Source organism: Megalobrama amblycephala, linkage group LG8, assembly GCF_018812025.1.
Source record: "Megalobrama amblycephala isolate DHTTF-2021 linkage group LG8, ASM1881202v1, whole genome shotgun sequence".
NCBI lineage: Eukaryota > Metazoa > Chordata > Actinopteri > Cypriniformes > Xenocyprididae > Megalobrama > Megalobrama amblycephala.
In genome coordinates, this window is record NC_063051.1 from 18,527,574 (window position 1) to 18,548,419 (window position 20,846).

General features: G+C 36.8%; 1 protein-coding gene across 4 annotated transcripts in view; it reads left to right on the forward strand.

The window, feature by feature from the left end:
• Window positions 1–20,846, forward strand: part of shroom2a (shroom family member 2a) — a 52,475-nt gene that overhangs the window by 2,691 nt on the left and 28,938 nt on the right. For 2 of the 4 annotated variants that reach the window (XM_048199821.1, XM_048199812.1), the window contains exon 2: window positions 12,442–12,590. In XM_048199821.1, coding sequence (XP_048055778.1) covers window positions 12,442–12,590 — 149 coding nt within the window. Of the gene's footprint in view, window positions 1–2,042; window positions 2,422–12,441; window positions 12,591–20,846 lie in introns of those variants that run through there. The other 2 variants (XM_048199818.1, XM_048199819.1) reach the window with 2 other exon arrangements.

A 20,846-nucleotide genomic window follows, 5' to 3' on the forward strand; every position in this document is an offset into this window, starting at 1 on the left:
ATAGACAGATAATGAACGCGATATTGCGTAGCTTGTCAGTGAACTACGGCTCTGTCTATTAAATGCCGCTCCATTTGAAAGCAAGTGATGGCGATTTAGCGGTAATCAGGGAACCGGCTTTACTGACGAAATGCGCGTGACAATCTCATGTGATATATCGTGCAGCCCTAATTAATATGCTAATTAGGTTCTCAAGATACATGTTTAAAACGGTTATGCTGCTTTAATATTTTTGTAGAAACAGTGATCATTTTTTTTCTTTGATTAGAACATTCAAAAGAACAGCATTTATTTGAAATATAATTTTTACACTGTGAAAGTCTTTACTGTCACATGATGAATGTAAAATGCTGTACAGGTGTGGCCAAAAGTTTTGTTAGTGACATAAATTTTGTGTTTTGCAAAGTTTGCTGCTTCAGTTGTTGTGATGTTGATTCACATTGTTTCTTGGTTATTGCACAGAGTAATCGGATGTATTTTAAATGATTGCAAAATGCTTCATTGGCCAAAAACTTTATCACAAAAACACACTTTTTTTTTTTGGCCCTGGCACAAAATGACTAGCTAACATTATTTTAGTAATTGGAAAGTGTGAACAAGTACTTGTCAGGTGAAATCACACTATCATTCTGACTGGATTATAAGAGCAGATCGATTGCTACAAAAGGAGCGAAGAATTGTGTTCTTGTATTAGCAATGGTTACCTCCAAAGAAAGACATGCAGCCATCATCGCTTTGCATCAAAATGGTCCCACATGCAAGGAAATTGCTGCAAAGAATTTTGCACCTGAAAGAAGCATTTACCAGATCATCAAGAACTTTAAGGAGAGAGGTTCAGCTGTTTCAGAACGGCTCAGAGTGTCCAGCAAGCGGCAGGACTGTCTCCTCCTGACGAGTCCGCTACGGAATCGTGTCACCCCCAGTGCAGAGCTTGCTCAGTATTGGCAGCAGGTGGGCATCTGCTCGCACAGTGAGGCGAAGACTTTTGGTCAATGGCCTGGTGTCAAGAAGGGCAGCAAAAAAGCCACTTATCTCCAAGGAAAAACCTCAAGGACAGAAGGAAGTACAAGGATTGGACAGCAGAAGACTAGGGCAAAGTTGTTGTTTTTTCTGATGAAGCCCCCTTCCGACTGTTTGTGAAATCTAGAAAATCGAATGTCTGGAGAAGAAAAGGTCAACACTACCATGAGTCCTGTGTTATGCCAACAGTGAAGCACCAAAAGAACATTTATGTGTGGAGTTGTTTTTCATCAAAGGGACTCTCTCAATTCTGCCCAAAAACACTGCCTTGAATAAGGATGGAATCAAAATGTCCTGCAAGAGCAACTTCTTCCAATGATCCAGGAGCAATTTGGTGATGAAGGCAAGAGTGATAATGAGGTGGCTCGTAGTTACGTTACATTGAATTTTGGATCCGTGGCTAGGCAACTCCCCGGATCTTAATCCCATAGAGAACCTGTGGTCAAGTCCTCAAAAGGCGAGTGGACAAGCAGAAGTCAACTCTAATCTCTAATAAGGCAAGAATGAATCTGCATCAGTCAGGATTTGGCCCAGAAGCTGATATCCAGCATTCCAGAGTGAATTGCAGAGGTTATGAAGAAAAAGGGTCAACACCATAAATACTGACTCTTTGCATATATTAAATGTTTTTGTCAATAAAAGCCTTTAAAACATATGAAATGCTTATCATTGTTTTCTTGTATGCCATAGAAACATGAAAATATTATCTACTAATACTGAAGCAACAAATTTGCGAAACACAGTTACACCTTTCTGCATTGTGATTCCTTGAAAGGGTGTCCATTGTCCAACAACAATTGCAGTTTAGAATGTGACTTTAAATCAACATCTATTAATATGAGTATGTTGTAGTTTAAATTTTCCGTACATTCTAAGCTATGGCTGTGGAAATGGCACTTTGGTCTCTTGCAAGTGTTTTTTCAGAAACAGTGACCGAAACTTTTTTTTGTGTGTGTGCTTTTCTGGTTACTTATCAACTCTGAAGGACCTTGCAGATAAATTTGGAAAGAATACTGGTTTCTCTTACTTTGAGCATGGGATACCTAATGTTCTCCATTAAGTGCATGTTTCTTTTAGCCAATTTTAGCTCAAAGATTAGCTATAGAGAATTTTATTTAAGAGAGAATGTGACCATTTCTAAAACTCTGGTGGCCACCCTACATACAGTAGTTTTGATGTTCATGTGACTTTCAGAAGTAAATTCCTGCCATTACTGGGGTCTTTAAGGAGCTAAAACTTTAAGTAAGGTCAGTTCATGGAAGTCTTCGATTTGTTAGCACACAGTCTTTCAGAGGATGGTTTGAAGACTGAGTAGATCTGTGGTTTTTCACATCTCTGGACATTTATTCATCAAGAAACGTTTCTGTAAGCCCTGCAGACCCCGTCACACTTCAGGAATTGGTAAGAGCGGTTAATAATGTACTGAAGCTTTTTACCCCCCTCGTTGATGCTCTTAAAGTCACTTGTTGTTCTTACTGGATCATATGATGGCAAATCTTGCCATAAATGAACCTTTGCACCAGTTTTTTTTTTTAGATTTAGGCTTAGTTGTCTTTGTTTTAATCAAGGTTTCTTTTATTATATCAGACAGATTATAGTCAAGGTGTCTTGAGTGTTTTGCTGTGTAGATAGATAGATTGATTGATTGATTGCTTTAGAATTTGGTTCTCATGGGAAAATTCAGTATAGCTCCCAATATCTCTGGAACAATCTGAGCTTACTGTGTGTTCTTTGCTCAAGGGTGCAAAGCTGGTGTAATTTCTCAGGAACCATGTTTGTTCAAGTCGCTGCTACCTGGGATTTAGGGTTCATTCGCAGCTCAAGCCATAAACACTGATGATCTATCACTTTATTAGAGTTGTAGTGCACTTCCTTTCTCAAAAACATTATTTTGCTGATGCAGGAGACCTCATATCTAAAGATGTTGAAGACTGAACCCAGAACTATCATACTTGGCAAACTACTCACCTCTATCGATTTATTCATTTATTCTGTTGGTTTCCACAGTTTGTGTGTACTCGACTGTCATCATATTGCAACATTAGTAGTGAGTCCATTTTTATTCTTGGCATATCTGTGTTTTTGACCTTCCTGTTCTTGTACAAGTGCCATAGACAAAACAAATGAATGACCTTTACCAAGTATGACATAAATCTCTTCCAAGTACCAATTTTGTATGGAGCACTTATCTTCAGTTTTTTCTAAATATTTGGTTATCTATGAAAACTAAACAAACAAAAGTCAGTTGTAAACGTGGTACATCTTAATTCATTTGTTTGTACCACATTGTAGAAGTATGTTTCAGTTGTGATGGAATAGTACATAGTACATCTTGAGCACTTTTATTAAATTGAAAACTTCGAAAGTGAATCTCCTCCTCATTTCCTCTTTTATGGTGCAAGTGGTTGTGTTACTATTAGCTCAAAAAAAAAAAAAAAAAAAACCTGTTGGCTTACTGTTCTGAACTTTCATTTCTCATATACTATTTAGGATTGATGATATGCAAATTGAGTTTTCTATGATTGCTATATACTGTACATTTCAGAGATTTGTGAAATATGTTCAACAATTATTTCTTCTTATTACTTATTGTACTACTTTGAAAGTAGACATGTAGTTGTCATGGTCTGGATTTCATCCAAACCTTTAGGCATACATCAAGTGACAGATATATGTTAATAATGAGAATTTGTTGAGAAGAAGTGTTAAGAAAGAAAAGGCATGTTTCATAAGCTGTCTGTTCTCTGAGATTTATTAAGCCTCAAAAGGGAAAAAGCTAAACATAAAGAATATAAACAAGGGACAGCTACAGAAGTTAAATGATCAGAGATAATAGACTGATTGCAGATTAAGTAGCAGTAGTTACAGTGTATTTAATTTACTTGATTTTCTTTGCTCACTCTGTTTTTCAGTGGATTGTTTCACTACATTTCTCTGAGATTCTTGAGGCAAACTGGCAGTGCCAGGAACAGCACTGGAATGTTGAAGCTTTGCTTGATTATCCAAATGTACTGAATTATCTTTGACAGCCTGAGGCCTGTTGGACTTGCATGATACAGCATCTGGAATGAATTTAGAATGGATTAAAGTAACCTGGGCTTCTTTGTAAGTGAAGGATGAGAGCATTATGGTCTCACTAAATTCTTAAAATAATTCCTCCGCACAAAAGTGAGGTCATTTTAACCTGTTTGTGTGTGTGTGTGTGTGTGTGTATCTATACACAATGTACTATATACGATGGTGTCATTATAAATGGACACGCAACTTGATATGATATTTACCAACTGAATCTAACCAGTTCATGTCAACAAATGGACAAGTCAGCCAGCTGTTTATTATCATAGCCCCAACAGCAGGGGTGCCTTTTACCCTAAATACCATACTTTTACATATTCTTCTGTTATTGGAAAAACTGTTGCTTTAATTACCTTGAACAAAACTGAAAAACGTTAAGAAGACCTTTGTCTCAAAATATAGACAATTTTATCGATTCTCATTTGCTACATAAATCTTCAAAATTTAAAACAATCATTAAATATTAGATCAAATTAGCGCAGAATCAACTTTGCTGTCCGCGATCGCGTCTAGGATAAGGCAAATTTTCACTTGCATCATCAAAAGCGGTTGTTAAGAAAAGTGCTGAAATCTTTGAAATCTAGTGGTTCAAAAGAGAATAAAGTCAAATGTTCCTTTTACCCCAGTGCATCTTTTGCCCCGTTGTACCCTATACAATTTATTTTTTTCCTGAAGATGAATGCTAGGGTGTTGTGGATGGTTGCCAGGTTGTTTAGTAGTTTTTATTGCATTGCCATGCAGTTGTTAGGGGAAAAAAGTGTTTTGTCTTTTATTGATTGCAAACTCTTAAAAGAAAGCCTATTTGTTTTTACCTTATTTGTCTATACATTAGGTAAAAGTGGGCTGCAGGAAGCAGCTTTATTTAAATCAAGTATTTATACAGAAAAATGGAACGAATTAAAATTCCATTCATTCCTCTCCTACTGTTTATTTGCCAAAGGTCTTCATCGCATTTATTTTAAAATCTCAGTTTCAATAAACTCTGATAATCCTGTTTTACACTGGATGCATACACTGTGTAGCCTTTCACACGCCGCCTGGGTTTGTTTTTCATTTGTTTATGCATTCTTTCAACACACAGACCCCAAAAGGGCAGCCATTAAATGCGCGCTGGTAAACCTATTTGCCGACAATAGGATTCGTCAGTTGTCTTTCATGCCCCGACCTGTTAAGAGCAAATTTAATGCGGACGGCTCTTCACCTACATAGTGAAAGCCGTCAGAGGAAAAGTCTGTTAATGATCTTTTTTTTTTTTTTTTTTTTACATGATAGTTACTTCACTTGAGGAGTGTCAGGAACGCAAGCTTTCATTAGTATTTGTTTTAAAAGAGCTTGACTTTTAACTCAGCAGTACATGTCTGTTCATGTTCAGAATAAGAAGTATCAGGAAAGAGTATTTAACCTCACTTTACATGTTTTGAAGTATTTCAAGACCTTTGCTCTTATCTTTCCTGAGCACTTGCTCAATACAAACACACATATGCACACGCATTCATTGTTTAGAGCGCTCCAAACTGCCAAAGGCTGCTATGAAAATAATGGTGTTTGTTTAAAGAAACACACCACTTGTGTAGGCCGTCCTTAGATATGGAGGCAACAGCCATTTGTGGTGTAAAGGGAAGAGCACAACAGTTGTCACCCTTTATAAGCAGCCTGGAAATATTTTTTATATTCTTTTCTTCTGTAGGCAATTAAAAAAATCCTTTACATGTTAAATTTAAAAAATTAAAAGGCAATTAAAAAACCGAACCAGCTTTGAGATGAATCGCAACATTACATTTGATTCAAAATATTTGAATTTGAAATGGATCAGAAACAACAGTACAATATAAAACTTTTGACTGCACTTTATTGATCGTAAGACAAAATGAGACAAATGTTTTAAAGTACTTAATTCAACAGTTCTTTCTCTGGAAATAGGTAGCGAGAACTACGGCTGGACGATATGGCCAAAAAATGATCACAATACAATTTTTCATATTAGTTTATATTATCAGCATAAATGTCAAATCTTTATTTCTTTCAAGTTTAAAGGGCATATTTTTTATTCTAAACGAAAGTTGTAAAAAACAGACGGTTGAAAGTGGTTTTATCATCAGAAAATGACAAACACTTGCCAAACAGGTGAACATTTCACAAAATATTATTACATGTTTTGTCTCTTAGAAATGCACATTTGACAGTAGCTTGAGTATAATGCAAATGCACAAAAACTTCTATAGCTTAAAGGGTTAGTTCACCCAAAAATGAAATTTCTGTCATTAATTACTCACCCTCATGTCACCCTTAAGACCTTGGTTCATCTTCGGAACACAAATTAAGATATTTTTGATGAAATCTGAGAGCTTTCTGACCTCCGATGATAGACTGCAATGTTATTATCACTTTCAAGGCCCAAAAAGGTAGTGAAGACACCGTTAAAATAGTTTATGTGACTATGGTAGTTCAACCTCAATGTTATGAAGCGACAAGAATACTTTTTGTGCACAAAAAAAAAAAAAAAATAGTAACTTAATTCAACAATTTCTTCTCTTCCATGTCAGTCTCCTTCGCTGTTCACATAGTAAACACAGTGCAGTGCTTCCGGGTTCTACGTCAGAACACCTCTCGATATATGGAATGTGCTTGCAGCAAACTTTTCTTGAAATCTTTTTGAACATCTTTTGCAGGCTGAAGCTTTATTTTATTGCCTGGAGGGGCAGGAATTTAGTTGCATTCTTTATGCTAAGCCGCAAGGAGCCCATGCTCTTTTGTTTGTGCTAGGATACAATGTTCATTCAAAAGAGCTTAATCTGTACAATTGAACACTTCTGTTGTAGCTGGAGTTGACTCAAATTCTTAAGTGTGCGATCCAGTTTAGCGGAAACAAAAAAACCTCTTAGTCATATTATTGTTCTGTACAGAGTCCTGTTATAGCTCCCGGTGTGTATTGTACGTACTCTTATTTCCAAGATTTGACAATAGCACCATTGTGGAGAGGTGATATCTCTTGAATGAACATTTGTACTTTGAGAAGTTTGTATATATGTGTGTGTGTGTTGGTCGCAGTGGGATAGTCAGTAGCTGTAAACCTCAGTGCTCTGTCAGCATAGAGCACAGGACACTAGTCAGCAGAACTCCCACATTCTACTGTGCCACATCCTTCCCTCACCCCAACCCCGTGCTGCAGACCCCTCGCAGAGACTGCTAGGTCATGGAGCTTATTTCAAGCTCTTGAAAAATTCCTTAGAAATACCACCTGGTGTTGGAGCTATAGTGGTGTGGTTAGCACATGACACAGTGGTGCCATTACCATGGTACTTAGATATTGCAAAGAATGCTATGATACATGTCAGAAAAAGGAGTTTGTAGGTTCTCCCCTTGTCAGCATGGGTTTCCTCCAGGTACACAGTTTTTTTCCCATAGTCCAAAGATATGCAGGATAGGAAAAAAAAAAAAAACTGCCTGTAGGTTAGGGCTGGGCGATATGGCTGAAAACTGTATCACGATATCAATGTTTCATATCGGTCGATATCGATAATTATTTATATTTTTTACGACCCATTTAAAATAAGGACCAGGAGAAAAATATATTACATTTAAACATTTTTATTTTAAACTTAACCTTCCTCTGATCATAATCCCCTCAGTTATTAAGACAGAAATGTCAACAACCATGGAAAACTCAAATAATTAAAATGTAAACATAAGTCTAAAGTCACAATGAACACTTAACAATTATCTCTTAACATTTAAGGTGCAAAATGAAAGAAAATGTAAGAAATGCTTAATAAAGTGTAATAAAATAGTGCAAATAATAATGCAGCTACAGATGTTGTTGGTTGAATATGGCTGTGCTCCAAAGGGTGAGCGCGGCTAAGTTGGTACATCAAGTTTGCGGTATTACCAGTCTTGGCGGGGACGATGGTCTTGCATAATTTGCAGACAACATTGGTCTGACTACAGTCAGACTTATAATATCCAAAAAACTGCCATACTGGCGAGCTGACTTTTCCTCTTTTATTTACAATTTCCTCGCTCGCTGCGGCACTCATTTTCTGCTTATCAGTCGCCGGTTACTGAAGAGGAATCCAGCAGACCAGCACGAGACAACAATATGGTGCAACCAAACATGATACTGTTACATGATTGGCTGTTAGCGTGTCACTCCCTACGTTACTAGGTTACCAGAGAGCGAGTGCCTTTGTTAATGCAACCAAACTTGCTTCGCAACCTCTGTTTTCTTCCGACGAAGAATAAAAAATATCGAACGTTTTATCGAACACATTTTTTATTGATATCGATCATGTGTCTATCGCGATACATATCGTTATCGTTTTATCGCCCAGCCCTACTGTAGGTAGGTATGAGTGAGAGTGTGTACACTCTAAAAATTGCTGGGTTGTTTTGACCCAAAATTGAGTTGAAACAACCCAGCATTTTTTAGTGTATGTGAGTGCGTCGTGTGTGTGAGCCCTGCGGACTGGCTCCCTGTCCAGGGTGTTTCCCCGTCTGCAGCCTGAGATGCTGGGACAGGCTCCAGCCTCCTGCGACCATAGAGAGGATAAGCAATTTGGAGAATAGATGGATTGATGTCAGAAAAAGCCATGGTATTGCTTTGAGGCATGAACTTAAAAAAATACCATGGAGTAGGGCTGGATGATAAATTGATATTGAAGAAAAACAGACCATTTAGGCCAAAGTAGGGGTGGGACAGAATCTTATTTCACTTCATTTTATTTCTTTATTTTATCTTTGTTATAGGAAATGGGAACAAAGATGCAAATTACAAATAATAGTACAAATACAGTATAAAATACAAATGAAATAAACAGTGCTAAATAAACAAATGTAAAAAAAAAACACTGCATAGAATTAACTGAATTAATATATACTTTGATTCGTATTGAAGCTACAGAAGCTACAGCTAAGTTATACAGTCAAAAACAGTGAGTGATTTTTCTTTTTTTCTTTTGTTCTTTGATTAATATTAATGACACAGACCTAATGAATGGATCCAGTATACCAATACATATTGGTTATCAAGTGCATAAATAGCTAGCTGCCTTTATAAAGCAGCACCGAACGCCAGTTCAAATGTGCAAATCAACCGCTGAATTGTCACCATTTGAACAAGCCTGACATAGAAGTTCATCGCCATAGAAAAGCACCTCTTCAGTGGACGGCATTACAAGCTGCTATTATGAACGTGCCATGCATACATATTTTAATTTATACAGTATACATCCATGGCCAAAAATATTGGCAGTGACATAAATTTTGTTTCATTTATTTTTATTTTTATTTTTTTCCACATGTTTCTATGGTGTACTGGAAAACAATAAGTATTTAATAAGATTTAAAGGCATTTTATTGGCTTAAATATACGCAAAGAGTCAATATTTACAGTGCTCCATCATACTGGGATGCACAGATCATCACCAAATTGGATCATTGGCTCCTGGATCATTGGAGGACATTCTTCATTCACTGCAGTTTTTTCAGCAGAATTGTGAGAAAGCCTATTCCCTTTGATGAAAAGCAACCCCACACATGGATGGTCTCAGGATGCTTCACTGCACAACACAGGACTCATGGTAGCGTTGACCTTTTCTTCTTTGGACAATCAATTTTCTAGATGTCCAAACAGTCGAAAAAGAGCTTGATCAGAGAAAGTAACTAAAAAAATAACAAGACTTATTACTAGTCTTTAGAAATAACTAAAGATACATTTGGAATAGTAATGTACGTATCCTATAAATGCATAGTAAAAAATTACATAGAGTTGTTGTTAATGGAATGGAATAAAATTGTTTTGAATTTGCAAAAATTTTGAATCTTGAAAACTGGTGAATTTTATTAAATCAAACAGTTTTGTATTTGACTTTTGAATGCACAAGCACAACCAGTGAATTGTGAATTAAATTGATTTGCTGCCGTCCCAAGGATTTATACCCCAATATTTTGGATATGTACCATGGTAATACCACAGTATTTTTTGACAAACCTCGAAGTACCATGTTAATGACACATGTGAATTTGGTAATGAGTGTTGCAGTACTTGGGACCAGACTCAAGTCCAAGACCATATTTTCATAGTCTTGTCATGAACTCTGCAGATATGTTGTATCACGCATATGTACGATACTGAGAAGAAAATATCTGTCTTTTTTCACTCTCACCTTTGCTTTAACCTCACATTCCTATTAAATACCACCATACCCTCATTCCTGATGATCCAGCAGTGTTTGCTATGCTTATGTTGGTCTGATACCTCTCTTGTGAACATTTCCATTGTTCTAAGTCATTTATTCACTCAGTATGTTGCGGAATGCCAGAGGGGGCACCCAGTGGCGAGCTGTTTAACATTAACGTTTGAGGTTATTCTAAGTGCTTCTTATTTCGTCCTTCTTAAAGTTTTCCTTGTTTTATAAACTCTGAGGGGGGCTCTCGAGTCCGGATGTCACAGAGTCCTGCTGCTGTTAAAATAATAAATGCAGGGAAGACTGCATACAACAAAGGAATGGCCACATTTGTGCATTCTTGACCGAGCACGTATACTCACTAAGATGGTTTATTATAGGGCCGATTGGCATTTGAATCTAGCCACAGCTGGTGATAAAGCTTGCATGAATTATCACTCAGTGTTTGCTGTCCATTTAAGCTTAAAGCTGACCTTCTAAAACCTGCTGACCTGTTGCTAATAGCACCATGTAATGATAAAAGTGCATGCCTGTGTATGAATATTATCTCCCCAGAAAGGATCATGTTTGATGAGTAATAGACATACCTGCAAAGTAAATAACGAACAGTCGTGATCAACTTTGCGGTAAAGACTCAAATAGCAGATAACTGGTTTACTGGAAGATAGAGCAGGATTACATATCATGTCAGGAATTTACTTTACTTTAAACCAAACCCCCTATTTGGCTACATGTTCCCTGAAATCTTCTCTTTATGACAGAATATTTATGATTAACTCGCTTCTAGCTCGGCTGTGGAGGTAAAGTGCTGATGTGGAAAGCTTATGACTTGCCCCCCGTGCTGATTTAGAAAGGTGAACATGCCTTTCTCATTTGGTCATTTAAAACACCCACAGTAATGTATTTAGCACTGGAGTGCATGCAGTTGTTTAGAAAATGCTCTAAGACTTTGTTCACACTGCACATATATCTGATTTGTTTTTCAAATTGGATCTTTAGAATCAAGATCTGTTTGATCATACAGTCAATATCCAGTATATCTACATTGGTTACTGTAGTAAAAAAAATAACCTCCTTGAGACTCCACAAATTTACTGCATCATGCAGTGTATTAGAATACAGTTAGAATGGCAACAAAAATAGTTCCAAACAAAGCAGGAGCAGAACTGTTGCTCACACAGAGCAACACACTGTGGTGTTTCGTTACTGAATGAATCTGCCTTTTTTGTTAACAAAGTGTGAATGATTCAACAACCCATTCATAAAAACACTTGAATCAAAATTGAATCAACGAATCAAATTGTAACTATATGAAAAGCTTCAGGAGCTGTCCATAACAGGCCTAAACCAGGCAATGTACCAGGCCAACACAAAAACACACTTAGCAAAATATTGTCTCATGATCCCAATCCCAAAAAAATAATGATTTTTGTCGATATTACGCACTCCTAAGAGGAAAAAAAGGAAAGGATCAAAACAAGTGTTGTTGTAATTATTGTGTTTTACATATTCTTTCATGTACTGTGTTTGAAACTGGTTGGTCCATTCATTATTCACTACACAGTGGGTACAATATAGTTTTTAGGGAAAAAGAGTGAGAAAAATGTGACGGACTACCGAACATTGGGTATTAGTGTTGTCAAAAGTACTGATTTCGATACCAAGTCGATACTGAAATTTTAAAAATGTGATGCTTTGAGCGCTATTGAGTGGATTCTTAAACACCTCTGATTGGCCATTGTGTTCACGCACTCATCAGATACATCTGTGATTGGCTACAATGATCAACGCACAAAAGCGTTTTAAAAGCGGAAGCGTTTGAAAGCAGGCGTCTATCAGCGGACTGGTAGAACAATTGTATGTGACCGTTCACACTGAAACTTAATCAGATTTTAAGTAACAACTGAATGTGGCTTGGATTGGATGTGTAAAGATGAGATTTCACTAAACTGATTTAAGTTTGAAATGCCAAACGATCAGAACAAAGCATAATCTGACAGAGGCTAAAGTCATTTACAAAAGGTGAATGCTTGTCCAGATATTTTCATTGTTCGATTTCAGTTTCACAACAAAGAGAGTGCTCTTGGAATAGATCTTTTCATTTGTAGGTCATGTATGGCCATGAAACAGTTTTGATTGAGCCTGAGTGTATTGTCTGTCACAGGTGGAAGAGGGCAGTAAGGCCGCGACCGCAAGACTGCAGGCTGGAGATGAACTCATCAACATCAATGACATTTCTCTCTCCGGCTACAGACAAGAGGCCATCTGTCTAGTCAAGGGCTCCCACAAGACTCTCAGCCTGGTGGTGAAAAGGTAATTTATCCACAACCACACTATTATTTTTGGACCCTGTTTACACCTGATTATAAGATCTTGGGGGATCTGATCACAAGCGGTCAAGCTGTTTTCACCTAACATGCTTCACAAATACAAATTTTGAGGGAAGGGTCCCTGATTTTTTTACTTCGTTATATAATACATCCATAACTCACTACGTCAGTGTGTTATTGCACGTTGATAAACAAGCATGGAAAGTCAACAGACTGTTTCTTCCAAATATACTTCCAAATTTTAATCTCACTGCAGATGTGACTTTTTGAGCAGAATGCTCAGTTATTTTAGTCAAGCCCCTATTATCAACTTCTTAAAGTCATAGTTGGTAGGGTTTAGAAATTAGAATCATTGTTTTAGCTCAGTGATTGATTGGCAGATTGGCAGAAACAGATGTTAATACCATTTCCTCCTCAGTGGAAAGATATTATCTTTAGTTGTTGACTGTTCTTGTTTCGTATAAAAGATACACAGAACATTTTGAGCAGGATTATTTGCATTCCCATTAATATGGTATTGCTCTGTTAGCTAGAAACATCAGTGAATCAATGTACGTCACAGGTGGGTAGTGAGTGAGTGCAGCCGTTGGGGATTGGTGTTGTTTGCATCACTAGTTCAGCTGATGCTGAGGGAGCCGTTAAATGCCTGACAGTCCAGTTCTGCCAGATTGCTTTCTGGCACTTTCAAGAAAACAGGAATAGAAAGCTAAAATAAAACAGAAAGTTTCAGCTATATACTGAAAGTAACCATATACTGGGAGCAAGGCTGTACCCACAATGTTTCTTATAAAGAGGTTGTGAAATAAGATCAGATCAAAGTAGGCAGGCTTTATGTTCACAGAAGCTGCTGAATGCTGATCATGAATTCCAGCGCGACACCTTGGTCATAAAGGGGCGAGATTAAACTCAACATTTAATATTTGTCAGCTGTTTTACAATAGAAATGTTAAATGACAGATAGAAATATTTAGGGATGTAAGCGAATAAACTTTTGTTTCATTTCGCTATTTTTTTTTTGTTGAAAATATAGGCTACATGATTCATTGTAATTCGTAACTGTCAATGTGATGAGTTAAGAAACATTAACAAAGCCATTCATCAGGCATAAGATTGAATGTGAATGCGATGAGGAGCATGGCAACGAAACAAGTGAAGGAGATGCACATTCACTCTCTGACAGTAGATGGCGTTTATGGAAGAGCAGAAATGCAGCCGTTACCTTGGTAGCCCTGTAAACAAAGCAGCTGCAGTACTTTCTGTTTCTGAACAGCATTTAAATATTTCAAACAACCATTCAGATTTTTGCATTCACTTTGGTGTTCATCACAGCACCAAATACTTACAATACTTAACAAGCTACTTAAAGAATTAATAGGCTGTTTATTTTTAAAGGTGCCCTAGAACTTTTTTTTTAAAAGATGTAATATAAGTCTAAGGTGTCCCCTGAATGTGTCTGTGAAGTTTCAGCTCAAAATACCCCATAGATTTTTTTTTAATTCATTTTTTAAACTGCCTATTTTGGGGCATCATTATAAATGAGCCAATTCAGGGCTGCTGGCCCTTTAATTGCTCGTGCTCTCCGCCCATGGAGCTCGCGCTTGCCTTAAACAGCATAAAAAAAGTTTATAACAGCTAATATAACCCTCAAAATGGATCTTTACAAAGTGTTCGTCATGCAGCATGTCTAATCACGCAAGTACAGTGTTTATTTGAATGTTTACATTTGGTTATGAATGAGTTTGATAGTGCTCCGTGGCTAACGGCTAACATTACACACTGTTGGAGAGATTTATAGAGAATGAAGTTGAGTTTATGAATTATACAGACTGCAAGTGTTTAATAATGAAAATAACGACGGCTCTTGTCTCCATGAATACAATAAGAAACAATGGTAACTTTAACCACATTTAACAGTACATTAGCAACATGCTAACGAAACATTTAGAAAGACAGTTTACAAATATCACTAAAAATATCATGTTATCATGGATCATGTCAGTTATTATTGCTCCATCTGCCATTTTTCGCTGTTGTTATTGCTTGCTTACTTAGTCTGTTGATTCGGCTGTGCACAGATCCAGACGTTACTGGCTGCCCTTGTCTAATGCCTTTCATAATGTTGGGAACATGGGCTGGCATATGCAAATATTGGGGGCGTACACCCCGACTGTTACGTAACAGTCGGTGTTATGTTGAGATTCGCCTGTTCTTCTGAGATCTTTTAAACAAATGAGATTTATATAAGAAGGAGGAAACAATGGAGTTTGAGACTCACTGTATGTCTTTTCCATGTACTGAACTCTTGTTATTTAACTATGCCAAGGTAAATTCAATTTTTGAATCAAGGGCACCTTTAAACATTTCATTATATTTCTTTATATTCTTTATATTTTTAAAATATTCTATTTTAGAAACAGTTTCTATTTCTCCGTAACGTTGCGGCTGGAACAACAACACAATTATGGCATTGATATCAGGTACTGTTTATGTGCTTTATTTAATGTTAAAAGCATTTTAACTGTAATGAAAACAACACTGGCTAATTCACCTCAGATCTTTAAAATAAATAAATGGGAACAAGAACGTTCAAACTGTCAACTCAATGCGAACAAACAAGTGTATTCTATGACAAAGATTGGTTCAGTCACTCCGTATGTACTTTAAATAATGTTAAATTGTGTAATATTTATGAATTTTACTATGTACTTGTCCATTCCATTGCGTCTGCTGTGCTCTTGCCGAGAGAGCCCGCCCATACTCTCTTCTGATTGGCTGTGGTTTTTGATTGATTTTATCGCTTCTCATTTTCGCGTCGCGTCTAGTATTTACAGTCAAATTGCATCGCATCTGGTTAGGACACAGTGTTAATTGCTGTTAATTTCAACATTTACTAATGTATTATTAGTTAAAAGTTAAAAGTTGTTTCTGTTAATATTATTTGACCTGAGCTGACATGAAATAACAATGAACAGTTGCATTTAACTATTATTAATAAAGAATAATAACTACTGTAAAATGTATTGCTCATTGTTAAAGGCACACTATGTACTTTTTCTCCGCTAGAGGTCATTCAAAATAAAGCCATAGCTTGATGACGAATCATGGGAGGTGTTGTCTTCATGTCTACAGCCGGTGGAAAAGAATCGGGATGGGACTCGGGCAGAAATCATGTTCATGGATGAGATTATTAACGTTACTGTAGTATGAAGCAGAGCAGGGCTGAGTGCTCTGCAAGCAGAAACAAGGTTGCTGGAGTGATTGCTAATGAGAGACGAGCGTGACGAACGTCTCGAGAGCAGCAGGACTTTTATTATGACGCAGTCGCCGCTTCCGCTTCTTCCGGTCAAGCGTATGTGGTGTAAAACAGCACTATTTTAGGGTGTACTCACACTTGGCGCTCTGAACCGAGCACATTTTACCCCTAAAGCCCGGTTTGTTTGACAAGTGTGATCACTCTGTTCCGTGCCCAGGCGCGGTTCGTTTAGCCGTCCCTGGCCCGCATTGAAGAGGTGGGCCAGAGCACAGTTCGGTTAGGCTTGAGCGCGGTTCGCTTGCAGTGTGAGCGCTAACTGTGCTGGAGCACGGAACAGCTACTACTTTGTGTGCGCTACGGTCATCACAACGGCAAACATCTTTATTACTACTTTAATAGTACAATTCATGTACTTAATTCGAGTGTATTTGGGTTTATAACAGGTCTGGTTCTCACCTTATTGATGAACAGGAATTTCCTGGTTAAAATTGCTTATTTCTCTAGATTTAAACATTTGGGATAATGTAAGTACATAAGTTAAGTGTGGTTATCACTATTAGTGATAGTGATAAATTGATTTTTTTGATTAGGAATCTAGAATCTGAAATATTTATTCTTCATTTTATGGCATTGTTTTGTTGTTTCTTTTAAATGCATCAAAAAACAACAAAAAAAACAACTCTGTTCTCAGGTTTATTTTCAATATGGTGTCAGACTAAAATAAAACTTTATTCAATTGATTCTGTTCTGTTGGTGGACATTTCTTACCTATTTTTTACCTATTCTTGTGAAAAATGTAATTGCTAATCGTTCAGTTTGTTAAAATATGGGATTAGTCCATGTCTTGATGTTAGTGATCTTCATAAGTTATTTTAGCTCCAGTAACGTGATTCTTTTTCTAATTGAAATATAAAATTGTGAATTTTCTGTACTTAGCCAACCTTCATATTTCCACTGACGTAGTCAAAGGCTGACATTAAAGTGAGCAGCCACTATGTTTTCACTAACAACCCTCTCTGAAGTTTCTATCCGATGCAGTAGATTTGCATGCAGGCTGGAAGTGTTCTCAGCCAGTGGGCATTGCGGGTAGAGAGCGTGTGTCGAATATGTGATGCAAATGAAGTGATTTGGTCCTGATTCACGTGGTCTGTTTGTTATCAGTTTTTTTTTTTTTTTTTTCACGACTTCTGCTCTTTTCCAACACAAAACACAAAGGTGAGATTTTCTCACCTTGAAAGCAGTGTATGCAAATGCTTACAGCAATACTTATAACAATGTGATCTCTCTGCTAGAAATGAAATAAATGGATGCAGGACAGTTTCAGGTTTGAATTTAAGTCGTCATTAAGCTATAAAGGCCTAATGTCATTTTTATATTATTATAAATGTCTCTGTAGAAAAATGTGTATTATGAAAGACAATATCGTTCACTGGCCCATTTTCATTGGCCCATTGCAGCTGAAGAGGAGCAAGCTGGTCAGTCCACTTCTTTGTGTGCCAAACACTGTCCTCTTTGTCTCAGCTTGGCATATCTGGGCAACACTAAGTATGTTTGGTCGCATTACAGGATAACTGCTAAACAAACAATGTCATCCAGGGAGAACAACTGCCTCTGTTTATCTATTGCGCAGAGCCATTACTGCGGGTTAGCAGCGGCGTAGAAGGTGACTCGAAATCTACGTTAAGGTGACTTGAACGTCTATCGAAGATTCACTGTAGTTGACTTAATGCTTGGAAATTAAGCAGAGTTATCAATTTAAAGTTAAATTTAAATCAAAGCTGGGATTAAACAAGAACAATGACTTTGGCCTCTTTTTTTGAGTAATGTTTATTGTAGATGTGTGATGAAATGGGGGTTGTGTTTGGTGACATCTAAAGGATTGTATTGGTTTCATGTCTTCAACAGTGAAACAAATGTGGACGATTAGGCAATCAGGGATTAATGGTTGACATTGTTAAACAGACACGTAACTACTCAGTTTATTCAGTTAGACTGATGCATTCCAATAGAGTAATCACAAAAGAATTTAGGAGCATTTCGTAATACTGCGTTTGAATGTTTAAATCAAGAGAACCTAAACCCATATGTAGTTGTGATTTTGGTCCGCATATATTTTCCTGTATGTTCCTGTGGCTGTAGCAGATAATTTCAGTGGGCAACAAGACATGACTGAGTTAGAATTAGCAAACAGAGCAGATAACAATTCATTACTGGACTACAGTGGAAGGTGGGGCTGGCGTGGGCAGTCTGCAGACTGATGTGTTTCAAAAGAGGTGTGAATCTCTTTCGGAATGGCTTTAAATGTCTGTCATTAAGGATAGCCTGATTGTTTAAGCTTTTGTACCATTCAAAAGTTTGGGTTCAGTAAGTTTTTTTTTTTTGTTGTTGTTGTTGTTGTTGTTTTTTTTGTATTATGCTATATTACTATATTATACTATATATATTTCAATTATACTATATTATACTATTATATTATACTATATTATATTATATTTTGAATACTTTTATTCAGCAAAGACACCTTAAAGGTGCTAAAGAGGATCTTTTCGTCGACTGAGAAACCAAAGACTGTTACTGAGTTTTTGAAATGAGCGCATGCGTAAGAACAACCCCCCTCCTTCGAAGGAACGCCTCCCAAAACTCGTAAACACTCGTATCGGAACACGAGTGTTTACCACCGGCATTCGCTGTGTTGTGTTAGTGGATTCATTATGTCGGACTCACCGCAGGTAACTCATAATCTGCAGTTGTTACTCCTGTCTCCTGACAAAAACATTGAATGCGGTGCCTGTGGAGTGTGGAAAGTTACTGGAGCGCGCGGCCGCGCTCGTCTCTCACAAGGAACGTCATGGCAGTGATTGACAAGCCAGAGGGCCAAACGTTTACGCGATGATCGCGTAAACGATTGGCTGATGTTTTTAAGGCCCTACCTTGTGCACAGATGATGTATATTAATATTATTCCTTTCAGTGCACCTAATAAATAGCCTTTTATCAGTTAGTAAAGAATATTTCAAGTAATATTGCAAAAATGTATAAAACAAAACATCCTCTTTAGCACCTTTAAATTTATCAGAAGTGAAGTAAAGAGTAAAGTAAAGACTTTTACATTTTTACCAAAAAGTCCTATTTCAAATAAATACTGATCTTTTGAACTTTCTATTTATCAAAGAATCATGGGGGGAAAGTAGGCAGACAAAAAAAACAAGAAGCAAAACACTGTAATAAGAAATGTTTCTTGAGCATATTAATCAGCATATTAGAATGATTTCATGTGACACTGGAGTAATGGCTGCTAAAATTTAGCTTTGATATCACAGGAATAAATTAAAATATGTTAAAATAAATTGTAATATTTCACAATAATAAAATTTTTACTGTATTTTTGTTCAGATAAATGCAGTTTCGGTTGGTAAGTATAAGATATTTCTTTCAAACACATTAAAAAAATCATTCCAACGCCAAACTTTTGAATGGTAAAGTGTTTTATATAAAAAAAAAAATTTTGTGTGTGTGTTACGCCCAGTTAAATTGTTCATTAAATGTTCATTAAATTTAGAATTTCATAATACATAAAAGAAATCAAATTTGAATCCTAGATTTACAGAGGGTCTCAGACTTCTAAACCTCACTGTATATAGCATACATATTTATAGCCAACAAATAACATGCTGTTACATCACTCCACCCTCACCCTCATGTTGCTTTAAAAACCTGTTGTTGTGGGTGTAATTGTCATAATTCTTCGTAATTGTATGACAAATTTGTGTCATGTTTTGTCAGCCTAAGGCAGATCACTGGGTTGTGTGACCAAAACGACCCTGACCCTGGCAAACCGTTCGCCTAGATCTGTACCATTACGATAGAGCAGAGGGTGACATGTGGCTTTTAACAGTGTACTTTTTGAAAGGGATCGCATGTCTGTGGAAGGCCTAAGCAAAACAGGTGTTTGACTGTGAAATGAGGAAATAGGAAGTTGTTGAGTTTGTGGGCGGTGCCTGTTTTGCATATGCTGTCTCATTTGAAACTATGAGGTCATGGTATGAGCTGGAATATATTGTTTAGTTTGGCATGACTAAGGCACTGGACAAACAGAGAAAGTAGCATTTACAGTGGAACAAGGCCATCTGTATGCTTTGATACTCAGTTCATGCGTATTAAGAAATTTGTCACGATTAAAATTAAAGGTGCCTTAGTAGTTTTTGTAAAAAAAAAAAAAAATTGTTGTACTCTCACATGAGGAGACTCTTGTTATACAGTGAGCACGTTTACATGCACACCAATACGCTGATAACAAAAATAAGCTTATTGAAATAACCCGTTGTCCCAGTTTACATGCAAACAAATAACCTATTTTGACTGTATCACTTCTGCACGAGATGAGAACATATTTCTTTCCCAAGTTCTTGGTTCAAAAAAGAGTTGGAGTTGATGTATTTCCTCCTCCACTAGAGTGAAATGCTCGCTCTGTCTGGCTGCGCTTAAATCCACAGCAAGGTCACACATGCGCACTTGAATAAGCCCACAAAATGCAGGTTAATGTGTTCACATGAAATCGAGGTAAGGGGCCAAAAATCTAGCTGTGTCGATCGGTTTATGCTTAAGCCGTTTATGACTTTAATACAATAAAGAAAAAACAGTTAATGCATTTACATGACCACATGCATTGTCAGCTTAATAAGCATGAACGATTGAAGAATGTGCATGTAAATGCTAAACACTAAATATATACTATTATAGTATTTATAAGTAGTTTGAATTAGCTTTTGTTTATATTTTCAGCTTTCATTTTAATTTTAGGTTAGGTTTTAGTAATTTTATGTGCTATTGCCATGTTATGTTTTAATAAGTAATATCTAAGTAATGTTTTATTTTTTATTTTAGTTTTAGTAATTTTATTACTTAAAGGCACAATATGTAATTTTTCGCCACTAGAGGTTGCCTATTCAAAACAAAGGGCATAGCTTGATGATGCCGAGATTGAGTG